This window comes from Cimex lectularius, unplaced genomic scaffold, assembly GCF_000648675.2.
Source record: "Cimex lectularius strain Harlan isolate CLEC.00 unplaced genomic scaffold, Clec_2.1 scaffold37, whole genome shotgun sequence".
NCBI classification, from domain to species: domain Eukaryota; kingdom Metazoa; phylum Arthropoda; class Insecta; order Hemiptera; family Cimicidae; genus Cimex; species Cimex lectularius.
The window spans coordinates 758,815-772,783 of record NW_019392682.1 but is presented as its reverse complement, the minus strand read 5'-3'; the positions used below and the strand labels follow the sequence as shown (position 1 = coordinate 772,783).

Sequence of the window (13,969 nt, the reverse complement as noted above, 5' to 3'; positions counted from 1 at the left end):
AACTATGTTCCGAATCTCAGCAGTTTCGGAGTTATTCCTCTTTGCTGATTTTTTAATATTTCACGGCCTTGCTTCAAATAAACAATGATAACTCCAACACTAAAACATTTTGGGCAAATTCGTTGATTCCATTGAAAACAACGTTAAATTTCCAATAAGATGAGATCAATATTATGCATGTAAACATTCGTAAAATAAGTGTTTTAGTAGAGAGAAGTTTGATAAGTTTTTTTTTTCAAAGTTGAAAAACTTTCTATGGTGATTCTAAACTAGTATTTCCAAACCTAGAGACCAAAAAATGTAATCTCCTTTTTAGTGGTGTAATTGCTTTTTTAATTAATTTTTTGTAAGATGAAGAAATTGAGGAAGGAAAAGAAAAAGCCGTGGTTGAAGGATTAAAAAATTGATGGTGGAAAGGAAATAACCGTGGCTGACGGATTGATATGGTGAAAAAAATTACAAAAAAGTTTTTATTTTTTTATTAATATTAATCTTTCCGCCTTTCCAATCCTTCAACCACGGTTTTTTCCTTTCCTCCATCAATTTTTTAATTTTTCAAAAAGTAATTAAAAAAGAAATTACACCACTAACAAGGACATTAAATTGAGTACGTTTTCTGAAATTTCTTGTCTCTAGGTTTGGAAATAGTAGTTTAGAATCACCATAATAATTTTTCAACTTTGAAAAAAAACTTTTCAAAGTTGTCCCTACTAAAACACTTATTTCACGAAAGTTTAATATTGATTCCATCTTATTCGCCTCCATTCGATTAAGTCAAAAATTCTCCGTCAAATTATACATGCTCCTTTTAATGTTTCAAATCATACTATTGATAAAGCCCTACACATCCCGTTTGTGATCTCATCAAAACTATCTATAAAAAGTTTAATCATTCACTGAGCATCCGCAATAATCTACTAGTACGACAGTTATAACTTCCAACCCTACCGGAAAATCCCCCAAGGCGAATGAAGCGAAAGTGGCCCGATACCTTCCCAGTGAGTGACGAGTGACGAGTTGTCAGTGTGAACTAGGGTTATCTCTAGACAATTTCTCCTACACCTGATTCTTACGACAAATTCAGCATGTATAGAAAATATTTATTTAGTATAATACGTTTACAATTATTATTTATTGGGTTTTATTTATATTGTTTTTATTGTAATACAGTGCATTTGCAAAACCGACACCTTGTTTTTGACGAAAAATTGTCTACTTTGGAAATGCATATTTTCTCTACTTTTTAAGTCACAGTCTTGCGCTGTGTCATTTTTTTTAGAAAATTTTCGCTGAACAAGATGGCTTTTCTAAATGTTTTCGTAGCTTCAGACATTTATCAGCCAATTCAAAAATTTGGCTACTTGTTCATTTTTGCACTTTTACGAAAACGCGGAATTGACCTGTCGAGCCAGGAAATCGTCCTTTAGCAATCGATAGGAAATTTTAATAAGCTTTCAATTGGTCAATTTCCAGTTTGCCCGATTTCTCAACCGTTTTCGAGTTATTCTCGATTTTTGGGCAAAGAAGGTGGTTTTTAATGTGTTCGTAGATAAAACCGATCAACCCTTACAACATTAATATTTTTTATTATCTCACTCTCTCTCTCTCTCTCCCCTCCCCTCCCCTCCACTCTCTATATCTCTCTCTCACTCCCCCCATTTTCCCAAAAGTATGACACGTTCAAGAATTTTTGAATTTACTGATGAAATACTGAAGCTAGGAAAACATTTAAAAATGCCATCTTGTTACGAGTAAAATTTTCTAAAAAACGAGAACCAGCGCAAGGCTGAGAAAATATGCATTCCCAAAGTTGGCCATTTTTTAGTGTAAAAACCATGTGGTCGGGTTTTTTTATGGGCAGTGTATTTGTAGTTGTAAATATCAAATAAATATAAATAAAAAAGGAATTTTATTTTAATAATTTATATACTAACTATGTAAATATATGCTTAAATATCTACATAATATTTGCTTTAGCCATATTTGCTTAGTGGTCATAATTGACCATATTAATTATTCCAATGATTATTATCTAATAATGCTTAACTATGTTTACTACAATTTAAAAAATGGATATGTGAATAATTTTGACAATAATAGCTGCTCAATCTTCCTCCTACTACTTAGTTTTCTACTTCATTTTCCGTTGTGCAAACATTTTGTTTCACGAGGTAATGTGTGTGATCGGAAGAAATGTTAGTCATCGTGTCGTGGGTTCGATTCCCATCCTCGCCTTCGGAATTTTCTTTTACTATCCCCTTCCCCCAAAAAATACAGCTTGAACATGAATCAGTTCTCTTCCTAATATGAATAAAACCTGAAGCCATAAATAATAATTGAATAAATAACTAAAAGGAATAAGGACAGTATTTTTGGGTTAGTTCGATAGAAACTAGGTTCTCTCGTTTTGAAATATTTTTATTCGGGGTTTTGACCGGTCGCTCGTGGAACGAAAATCTTTTGTTTTAGACTTGATTTGTCTTGAGTTTACACTTTAATTATTATGTATTATGTATTTGTAACGAACATTAATATAATTTAAGCAATTCGAAGCTTCGAGTTGAACTTGCTGCCACGTTATTTCCGCCTTTCCAACCGATGAACTATAGACTCAAAATACATACAGGCGAACACAAAAATGTACAGTATTTCACGTTTGAAGGCCTATGGCGACTGACTCGGCCGTTTTCCATAGAATATTCCCGGGATCCCAGTGGGCCTATTTCCCCGCCCTTGCATTCTTTGTAAATTGATTTCCCATCGTATAAATCCAATTTCTGCATATTTCATGGAAGTAACCTAGTAACGGCTTGAATTCTATCCCGTTACCGCCTTTGCTTCAGGCTCTCTTGTGCCATCAATCGTCCGAAAATTTCACCCGAACGACTTGTTTATACAGTTTTCTGAAAACAAACTGTACGAAGAATATAGAAGAATCGTGTGAATAACAAAGACTAGTTTTTTTAGTGCTATCAATTTTTTTTCATAATATATTTTTATATTTAAAATGTTCCACTGTTTTTTATACCTCACTGGTTGTTAATCAGCATCCATAGCTTTGCCAGCGGCTCCTTAGTGTAGGATCTTGCTTGCTGTTGTTTTTTCTGTCCTAGTTGGAAGAACTTACCCCTACATAGACCTTTACAGAAACGTAAACTATGTTCTGCAGTTTCCTCCTCTTCCTGGCAGTATTTCCAGAGTTTCTTCTGTCTATACTATCCGGTGCATGTGCCTTCTTAAGTGGCAGTGCTTTGTCAGGAGTCCAACCTGAATCCTGGTTCGGTTGCGGTTGCCTTCCAGTAATTCTTTTGTAACTATTGCGGATGGATTCCACAAGGTTTTGGACTCATTAAGGAGCCATTTTAAGGTGTATCATCTTTTGTGGCAGGCTGCTAAGCTGCAGTAGGGTTTAGGCCCCAGAGTCCTCTTTGGCCAACATGTCAACCTTTTCGTTGCTTCTATGCTCCGAGTGCCCAGGGCAGGTTATTATGTCACTGACTTCCGTCAGGGCCTCCATGCAGATACAAACACTCTTTGCCTTCACCTCGCATGAGGCTAGGGCCTTTAGCGCTGTCTGATTGTCAGAGAAGGTGGCTATTTGCCAGGAATGAATTCCTAACCTTTTTATTTCCTTGGCGCAGTGTTCAATTTCAGTCTGGATAACTGTAGCATATTTACGTAGGTTAACAGTCAATCCGATCTTTCTGCTCTTCTCGAAAACTCCAGCGTGCCCTTGTCGGTTTTGGAGCCGTCAGTGTACCTGTAGGAGTTATCTTTTAGCGGTGTTCCTTTGGCTCATTCTTCCCGTTACCTTGTACTTTTCACTAAAATTATATTTTAAAGTAGTGGCATCGATTGGCACGCCTAATATGGCATCATAGTTATATTTAGTGACATGTCTATTTTGTTAGTCGAGTCCTTCTTTATGTTCATAAGACATAGAGGTTGTTCCTAAACAGAAGTCAGTACTTCACGAGGTCATTCTATTCTCAAATGTGACTAAAAACTCCCTATAGTCCATTGAACTATTTTCACTTGTATTCTAGTTATTTCACTTTCCTTGTTACTTCAAATTTTCAAAACCACAGTAAGCTTAATTATACCAGTGGTATTAACAACATACAGGATATTAAGTGTGTCTATTTCCACTATTTTTTTTAAATCAGTGATTACTCTATTGTCAAAAATTACAATAATAAAAATTTTGGCATCGTGTTTACCACAATAGCTTTTAGTTCTCATTTTTGACGCATGAGGATAGAGGGATGTTTCAAAAATTCAAGGTCAGTCTTGGGAGTCGAACCCAAGAACGCGGGGTCTATGAACCGGGCAACTAACCGCATCTGGTGTACCGTGGTCCACAAGGTTGAAGTAACATAAACCAGTCGGCAATACTCAGGAGGTTATTTGACATCTAAATAAGGCTGAAAGGTTCCTATTGTCATAGTCTAATTCCTAATTATATTCTAGATATTTCACTCTTTCGTGTTACTTCAATCACAGTTGTTTTCCCATGCCACCGTATCTGATAAAAATGTTAATCATATTGTAAATTAAGTTTTAATAATAGAAAACATTAAGAGATGGATTTGTGTTTATTACTGTAACCTTGAAATGTATAAAATCAATTAGAACATAAACTTTTACGATTTTTCTAAAGTTCTTATGTATAGGTTGCGTATGATTTTCTTGGCTCTGTAAATACAGAGAGACCCTTACTAATGCGCTTTAAACCCATATACTCAACGTCTCAAAGAACAGTTTTCACCAGTGTAAAATTAAAGTTTAAGGATAAAAAATTGAATTTTTCTGTCTCATAAGACTTAATATAAAGATGTTGAATTTAATAATCTGTTAAAAAATAATGATAGTAGTACTAAGGAATGGGCCAGGACAATGTTCAGATTTATACTTACAGGGGACTCTTAAAAATGTCTATTTTGTACCTGTAAGTACCCCATGGAAAATATTCAGCAATCCTCTGCTTTTAAGAGAGAAAAAGCAGGATGAACTTTTGAAAGCCGTAAAATATGTCAGAATACGATGTCAGGCATATATGCTTATAGTATTCTTCAAGAGGTGGACATTTTGAAAGTTTAATTTAATTTTTAGAAGCTGGTGTTTTTTTTATATTAAATTTTGAAAAAATAATTTTTGTTTGCTTTGTAGAAATTAAGTTCGTATTAAATGTTTAAACTTCATTAGAATTTCCAACTTTTCTGTAAGTAGATCTGTCATATCAGTATTTGCGGAGCTAAGAAAATCTTGCTTAAACTCGTTCAATTAATTAAGGTTTTTTATTGAGTTAAAAAAGTCAGTGTCACGAGCGGGATTCGAACCCACGATCTTCGGTTAGATACGCCGCTGCTCTTACCACTAGCTGTCGTGACTTCGATCCACTCGGGCACTAACTTCCCGTCTCAACCCCACCTTTCGAATTTTCCATCCTTTTTGCCCTTTTCAAATGTCGTGTAATCTCTTTGATTCTCGGCGATAAATGAAATGGCCATGGAGAACTGAGATAAAAAAAATACAAAAAATAATTTAAAGATATTAATTGGTCAAGCGGACCACGAATAATAGTGAATTTAATAAGTTAAAAATGAAATATACCTTCACTAAAGCTCTCCGTGGCCATTTCATTTGTCGCCGAGAATCAAATAGATTACACGACATTTGAAAAATGGAAAAAGGAGGTAAAATAAAAAAAAAGTGGGGTCGAGACGGGAAGTTAGTGTCCGCTCGATCGAGGTCACGATAGCGCAAGTGGTAGAGCAGGGGCGTATCTAGCCGAAGGTCGTGGGTTCCAATCCCGCTCGTGACACTGACTTTTTATCTCAACAAAAAAACCTTAATTAATCGAAAGATATTAATTGGTTAAGCGGACCACGAAAACTAGTGAACTTACTTAAACTATGGACGCCTTTCGTAAAAGTTTATTTTCTGATTTTGTAATTTATTTGTTTAAGCCTATCAATTTTTTAAACAGTTTATATTTATTTACACATAATGTAATGATATATTCTAATTAAAAGATTGCTTTCTTTATAGGGTCATAAAAAGTGTAGTATAAATAAAAAGTTACACAAAAACATGAACAATTCTTTTAAGGAATTAGATGGAATTAACTGGCTTTTCATTAACCTCATTCAATTGTCCAACAGTATTGGAGTACTAGGAGTCCTTGTTTATTTATTATTTAGCATTTTTAGCAAATAAAGTATTACAGATGGGCCGTGTAAATAAAAAACCAAAACTTGAGGTCTGAGAACTGAAACCACTGGCCATAGTACTACGGAACTGACAGATAAAACTAATAAAGATCTGGTTAATTAAAATCAATAAAACGACAGCAATGGTTTTTTATTGTTTTACAACATTTTTGACTTATGTTTATATTGTTTTCTTCTCTATTAAATAACCAATGGTGTTGGTTTATTGTATTTAATATCCAATTTACTTAAGTTTAATTAACCCTCGTGCGATAACAGCTTTATTTTGACTTGCCCAACTTAAATATTCTTGCAATAACACATATTAAATTTTCACATGAAGCCTCTTCTAAACGAGATGTCATTTTTTAATAAATATTCTCCGTATAGTTATTAATTGGACAGTAAAATTTTAATTACGTGTGAAATCTCAAATCAAATTCTAAATATTAAAACGATTTAATATCACTTGTAAAATATTTATGATTAAATTTTCCTCCTTTTAAAGTTTATTAATTTAATTAAAGTACAATCACGGTCAATAATTGTGTCATTAAAGGTTGATGAAATTTTGTTTTCAGTAATTGCACTAAACATAAAATATTTTACTGTCGTACATAACTCATATCCTTTTATGTCTGGGAGATAGTTTATTTTAAAACTCTGGGAAAGGTATTGGCTATATAGACTCAAGTGTACCACAGGGCTTTCACTCTGAGCCAATATTGTTTATTATATTTTCTAATTTTATTTGCTCGATCCTTTAATAAACTTATCTATGATCTGACAATCGAAAAATAGCCCAATTTTCTCTTTGGAAGAATGCAATCATTACTAGGAGGACGTGATAATCTTCCAGACTTTGTCGTGAGCGTAATAATTTTAAATTAAATGAAAATAAATGCAAGGTCTTGGACTTGGACTTTTTTTTTCTGACCTTACTTTATGCATTGGCCAAAGAAATAATTATATGAAACCCGATGGGACTTTGACTTTGAATTTTCCAAGAAAAAGTAGCCAATGAACCTTGTTTTTATGTAGATTTTACTGGCCATGACTTCATAAATGTCTTCCTTCTTTTTCCTATGTTTAACATAAATTTTTCTCATTGTCACTCGTTTCACTTTCTTTATGATACCCTTCCTTGCTAATCTATAGCTCTTTCTCATTCAATTAGTCACTTTTTCTCTCTCTTCCTCTCCCTATCTCTCTCGCTCTCTCTCTCTCTCTCTTTCTCTCTGTTTTCTTTTCTTTCTTTCTCTATTTCTTTCTTACCTCCCTCTATCTACACTTTCCTCTCTTTCACTCTTCCTTACGTGAAAAACTCTCTCATTCAAAGACTCAATCATTCCCTTTAATTCAGTCATTTATTCTCTCTCTCTCTCTCTCTCTCCCTCACTTTCTCACTCTTTCTTTCTTTTCTTTCTTCTTGTCTTTATTCATAAACAATATTTCCTTCTTTCCTTATCTATTTTTCTCTCCCCCATTGGCTTTTTTATTTTCTTTCTTTTTGTCTTTATTCATAAACCATATTGCCTCTTTTCCTTATCTAGTTCTCTCTCCCTCACTTTCTCACTCTTCCTTTCTTTTTTTTCCTTTTGTCTATTCATTAACAATATTTTCTTCTTTTCTTATCTAACTTTCTCTCTCTCACTTTCTCACTCTTTGTTTCTTTTCTTTCCTCTTGTCTTTATACATAAACAGTATTTCCTTCTTTTCTTAACTAGCTCTCTCACAATCGCTCAGAGGCCACAGTCCTGCTCACTCTCTCTCACTCTCCCTCTCTCTCTCTTTCGCATTCTTGTTTCTGTCTTTCTTACTCTTCTCTCGTTCTTTTCTTTCTTTCTGTCTCTATTAAAAAACAAATCAATCTATCTATCCTAATTTTTTTCTATGTCGCGTAATTTGACCTGCTTGAACTTTAGTATTATAAATTGTTTAACAAAATATAACATGAAATTGTCCGATTTTTTCGTAGGGTACGTAGTTGTATTTTTTTGTACGGGAAGATTTTTTACTTGTCTTGGCAAAATATCTATTACTTAAAATTCTTTTTAACGGATAAGAATCTCAGCCTCGTGCATAATCTTCCTCCTTAACCGGGAATGTATTACGGACAGGCCTTGAAATTTTCCCCCCTTTTATCGAATCGCGTTGAAAGCTCGATATTTTTTAAGAAATACCTTTCTTTACGTAACAAGTCACTTTAGTCATAAAATAAAAAAAGACAGCAGCGCGTTATATATTATTAGCCACTTTTGGAATAATGGTACAAACTGCTTTTTATTGAACAATTATTCTCACTTACTTTCAAGTTTTTTTTTCTGCACAGGCAAATTATAGTAGGTTAACCATCCTGACACGTTATTTTTATCGTGAAAGAATCACCGACTGAACACGCACTGAACGATTACTGTTGAACTAGGTAAGACTTCAAACCCATATTCTTTGCATCTTGACGCTGAGCTCAGGTGTTTGTGGCAGGGATAAACTGCTATGTACTACATTACCCCGCAAACATATAGAAACATAATGAAATTTTTGGTATTTTCGGAGTACGACCTGTTTTATGTTATTAAAAAGGTTTTGCCGTACAAGATAAAACAAACAGTTTTGTTCAATGTTTTTCAAAACATGGTAGACCCCTTCCACTCCATAGTTTTCCCAACGTGTAGCCCAGACTGTATTATTCTCCAAGTATGTCCAGACGTTTTCATGGCTAGTCTCGTCTTTTTTTCCATTCCTCTATTGTCCATGGTTGGACCTCACCTCCTCCTTCCCTCACTCTCTCTCTCTCACTCTGTCTCCCTCTTCCTCATCCTCTCCCTCTCCCTTTAACAATCTCTCTATCCCCCTCCCCCTCCCCACCCTTTCTCACTCCCTCCCCTCCCTCTTTCTCACCATCAACCCTCACCCTCCCATTCTCTTTCCGTCCCTCTTCCTCATCATCGCCCTCTCCCTTTGTCAATCTCTCTATCCTCCTCCCGCACCCCTCCCTTTATCACTCTCTCTCTCTCTTTCTCTTTCCCTCTTCCTCTCCCTCACCCTCCCTTTCTCTTTCCGTCCCTCTTCCTCATCCTCTCCCTCTCCCTTCGTCAATCTCTCTTTATCCCTCTCCCCCTCCCCCTTCCACATCCCTCCCCTCTCACTCTCGCTCTCTCTCTCTCTCTCTCTCTCTCTCTTCTCTCTCTCACACTCTCTCTCTCTCTCTCTCTCTCTCTCTCTCTCTCTCTCTCTCTCTCTCTCTCCTTCCATGTTCCTCTCCCTCACCCTCCCTTTCTCTTTCCGTCCCTCTTCCTCATCCTCTCCCTCTCCTTTCGTCAATATCTCTATCCCCCTCCCCCTCTCTCTTCTTCCCCTTTGTCCTTTGTCTTTCTCTTCCTCCCTCTTTCTCTCCTTTTCTCTCCCTCTCTTCTCCCCCCTTTGTCTTTCTTTTCCTCCCTCTTTCTCGCTTTTCTCTCTCTCTCTTTCCCCCCTTTGTCTTTCTTTTCCTCCCTCTTTCTCTGCTTTTCTCTCCTTTTCTCTCTCTCTCTCTCACTATCTATCTATCTATCTATCTATCTATCTTTCTATCTACTTATCGCTTTATCTTGCTATCTACCTACCTCTTACTTTCTCATTCTTTTTTATAAATCCCCTCCTCCTTTTATTTATCCTATCCTCTTCTCTTTCTTCATAAAAAGTTTGTTTCCTATATCTGTAACATTCGCATTCAATTACTCAGTTTCTCTCTCTTTCTTTCTTTCCCTCTCTATCTCTATTTATATATCTACCTATCTCTTTATCTATCTACCTATATCTAATTATCAATTTAATCTATTATCTATTATATCTATCTGTTTGTTTATTCATTTATAAATCCCCCTCCTCTTTTAACTCTACCTTTCCTCTCACTATATTTCCCTTTCTTTATAAAACCCTTCCACTCTTTATTAATAACTCTCATTCAATTAATCAGTCTCTCTCTCTCTCTCTTTCTCTTTCTCTTTCTCTCGGTTTGCCCCTTCCTATCACTTCGTTTCTACCCTCTACATCCCTTTCTCCATATATCTTTACATCTCTCTCATTTAATTACTCAGTCACTCCTTTTTGCCTCCTTGTAATTTATAATGGTCCATGAAAGCGGTGGTTCAGCGCGATGATTTTCTTCCTTAATGGATGTTGATGAGTCTGAGTAAAGAATCGTGGCCTGAACGACTAACTATGACACAACAAAATTAACCGCGTAAAGAAAATTGAGAAAAATTACCGTCCGATGATGACAAATGATATTTTGTAATGATAATCGATAGAACATCGGTTTAAATTTTCTCAACTCAGGTGACAGAGATTCATTGCCTTTTATAATTGTGTGTATTGTTTTGTTGTTGTTATATTCTACTGTTTCTGTTCTTGTTTGTGTTGAGGTGCTCTTTATGCTTAGAAACCGGCGTCTGGCTTTACGGTGGAGCTCTTTAGGAAAATCTACAAACGAGAAACCAAGCCCTTAATTAACCATTTTAATCTTCTTGCAAAACGGATTTTTCCCCTTTTCCCCCGTACAGCCCTTTCATTGTTTTCTAAAAATTAATTTATTTAATTACGATGTTGTCTCACAATGAATAAACAAGTATAAAAAGAATTTCTCGTTTCTTATTGAGGCCCGTTGTTTTACACAACGAGCCATTACGATAATAACAGGCTTGATTGTTGTTAAATCGTTTAATTTTATTTAATCGATGTAAAAATTTGGATTTGTATCTTTATGTTTCATGTATATTTGAATGTAAAAAAAGGCTTTTCTTATTGAAAACAACATTCAAATTTTTTGTTTTTTGCAGATCGCTGAACTGCTAAACATGCTGGGTCTTAGCCAGGATGCGGAAACCCTCGCTGGAAAGCTGTCCGGAGGTCAGAAAAAAAGGTTGTCTATTGCGCTTGAGCTGATAACAAATCCTCCGGTTATTTTTCTCGACGAACCCACAACGTAAGTATCCAAGTGGACAAACCACAATAATTGACCGGTAAAATATCGTCAATTATCGTTTAGAGAAAATTGTTTACAATTAAACCATTCAAAAGCGGAATGTTTTAATTTGAACGTGTTGAAATGTCATGGGAGATCTATTATCTGAGGTTGTTTACATCGTGTAATAGTTTAGTTAATCTTTATTAGATAAACCTGACTAATTACGAAAAAAAACGAAATTTAAACTTCCATAAGTTAATTTAGATATTGTAACAGACTAAATCAACCAAACCTAAAATTTTTCAACATTTCTCTCCGAATTAAATCTCTCTTTGTGCTGAACCTACTGCCTAATCCGGCTTTATCCCTATTTTAAAAATGTTCCCCAAAAACGGGATGATGTATTATTTAACAACCTGAATTAAAATTTATAAGGACACGGCCGCTTAAATCTTTCATTCAGAACAGTCATACTGACAATGTTGTTTTCACCCAATAACGTAATTTTCCAATTAATTAAGTTTATGGAATAGTCGTCGATCTAGGTGATCTACAGCACAAATTATACCAAAATTTTATTATAGTCCAAAGTCTAATTCTCAATTGTATTCGATCTAATTCACTTTGTAAGTTACTTCAACCTTTTTTTTCATAAAGCTCCCGGTAACTCATAAAATATTAATCTTGCTGTAAATTTATTACATTATTGGAAAGAGCTTTATCCCATACTCGTTTAATTATAGCAGTGGTATCGAAAAACCTATACGATGTACCTGTTGCCATTATTTTTATGCATATCTGATTATGCTGATGACAGAGCTATTTGACATAGCCATACTGACCTTGTTGCTGTGTCACCCAATAACATAATTATCAAATTAGTTAAGTTTATACAGGGTGTCCCATGAATAGTCATCGATTAGGTGATCTACAGCACAAATTGAACCAAAACTATATTATAGTCCAAAGTTGGATCCTCAATTGTATTCGAGACATTTCACTTTTTTGTTACTTCAATCTTTTTTTTTTCTATAGCGTTCCCGGTATCTCATAAACTATTAATCCTGCTATACGAAAAAACCTATACGATTTACCTGTCGCCTCTATTTTTATACATCTCTGATTATGCTCATGACAGAGCTATTTGACATAGCCATACTGACCATGTTGTTGTGTCACCCAATAACATAATTATCAAATTAGTTAAGTTTATACAGGGTGTCCCATGAATAGTCGTCGATTCAGATGATCTACAATACAAATTGAACCAAAATTTTATTATAGTCCAAAGTCTGATTCTCAATTGTATTCGAGACATTTTCCTTTTTATGTTACTTCAATCTTTTTTTTCCATAGCGTTCCCGGTATCTCATAAACTATTAATCCTGCTATACGAAAAAACCTATACGATTTACCTGTCGCCTTTATTTTTATACATCTCTGATTATGCTCATGACAGAGCTATTTGACATAGCCATACTGACCATGTTGTGTATTCGAGATATTTCACTTGTTATGTTACTTCAACCTTTTTTCATAAAGCTCCGGTATCTCATAAAATATTAATCCTGGTGCAAATTTATTTGATTGTTGGAAAGAGCTTTATACCACAGTAAATTCAGTTAACCAGTGGTATTGAAAAATATATACGATGTACCTGCTAACTTTATTTTTATGCATCTAAGATTATGTTGTTGACAGAGCTGTTTATCGCTTTATCCTTGCTGTCCATGTTGCTACCTCACCCAGTAACATTATGAAATTAAGTTTATACAGGGTGTGTGAGCTTTATCCTACAGTAAGTCCAATTATAGCAGTGGGATTGAAAAACCTATACGATGTACCTGTTGCCTTTATTTTTATACATCTCTGATTATGCTGTTAACAGTGCTGTTTGACGCTTTATCCATACTGACCATGTTGCTATGTTACCCATGCTATGTTGCTATGTACATAATGATCAAATTAATTAAATTTATACAGGTTGTCCCATGAATTTCGTCACAGTAGTTTATTCTTCATCACAAATTGAACTAAAATTTTATTATAGTCCAATGTCTGATTCCCAATCGTATTTGAGATATTTCACTTTTGATGTTACTTCCACCTTCTTTTTTCATAAAGTTCCCGCTACTCATAAAATATTAATCCTGCTGCAAAATTATTACATTATTGGAAAGAGCTTTCCAACCTACCTACCTATGAAAACAATGCTTGTAAATGCCAGGCCCTGAAGATGATCTCAATAAAGATCGAAACGTTGGCACGATAAAGAAAATGGTTTTCTGAAACCTACATCACACCAGACCGCACCTCACGATTTCTAAATAAATATCGATTAACGGTCACTAATCACCACACATCTCTGATTATGCTTTGACAGAGCCGTATGGTGCAATCCGATCACGAGACAATAATAATAATTAATTAACTTCGAGCATCGCATTTTTAAAGAATTTTTAGTGCAGGGAGATGAGCCAAAAATTTCAGGGTCTGCGGTGGGAATCGAACCCAAGACCGAGGAGTCCACGAGCCGGGAGGCGCACTCCTCGACTACCGCGGTCCTCACGGTTAAAATAACCGAAAACATGAGGTTTGATTAGATTTGAACTCACTGTTAGTTTTTTTTACTACAAAACATTCTAAAACAAATCAATGTATGTCAGAAGAACCATCATAGATTATGAAACGAGGATGGTATAAAGGGTTATAGCGGTTCATGGTAGTAAATTTTTGTTTTTGTTTTGTTATACAAGTACATGTTTGCCATATTTCTATTTTTGACAGAAATGACTTGGTTTTTTTTTAT

At 35.0% G+C, this 13,969-nt stretch overlaps 1 protein-coding gene across 3 annotated transcripts in view; it reads left to right on the top strand.

Annotated features, from left to right (window-relative positions):
• LOC106665537 (ATP-binding cassette sub-family G member 1-like) overlaps positions 1-13,969 on the top strand; it is a 242,947-nt gene that overhangs the window by 186,541 nt on the left and 42,437 nt on the right. For all 3 annotated transcript variants that reach the window (XM_014392017.2, XM_014392018.2, XM_014392016.2), the window contains exon 5: positions 11,033-11,178. In XM_014392017.2, the coding sequence (XP_014247503.1) occupies positions 11,033-11,178 (146 nt within the window). The remainder of the gene's footprint in view (positions 1-11,032; positions 11,179-13,969) is intronic.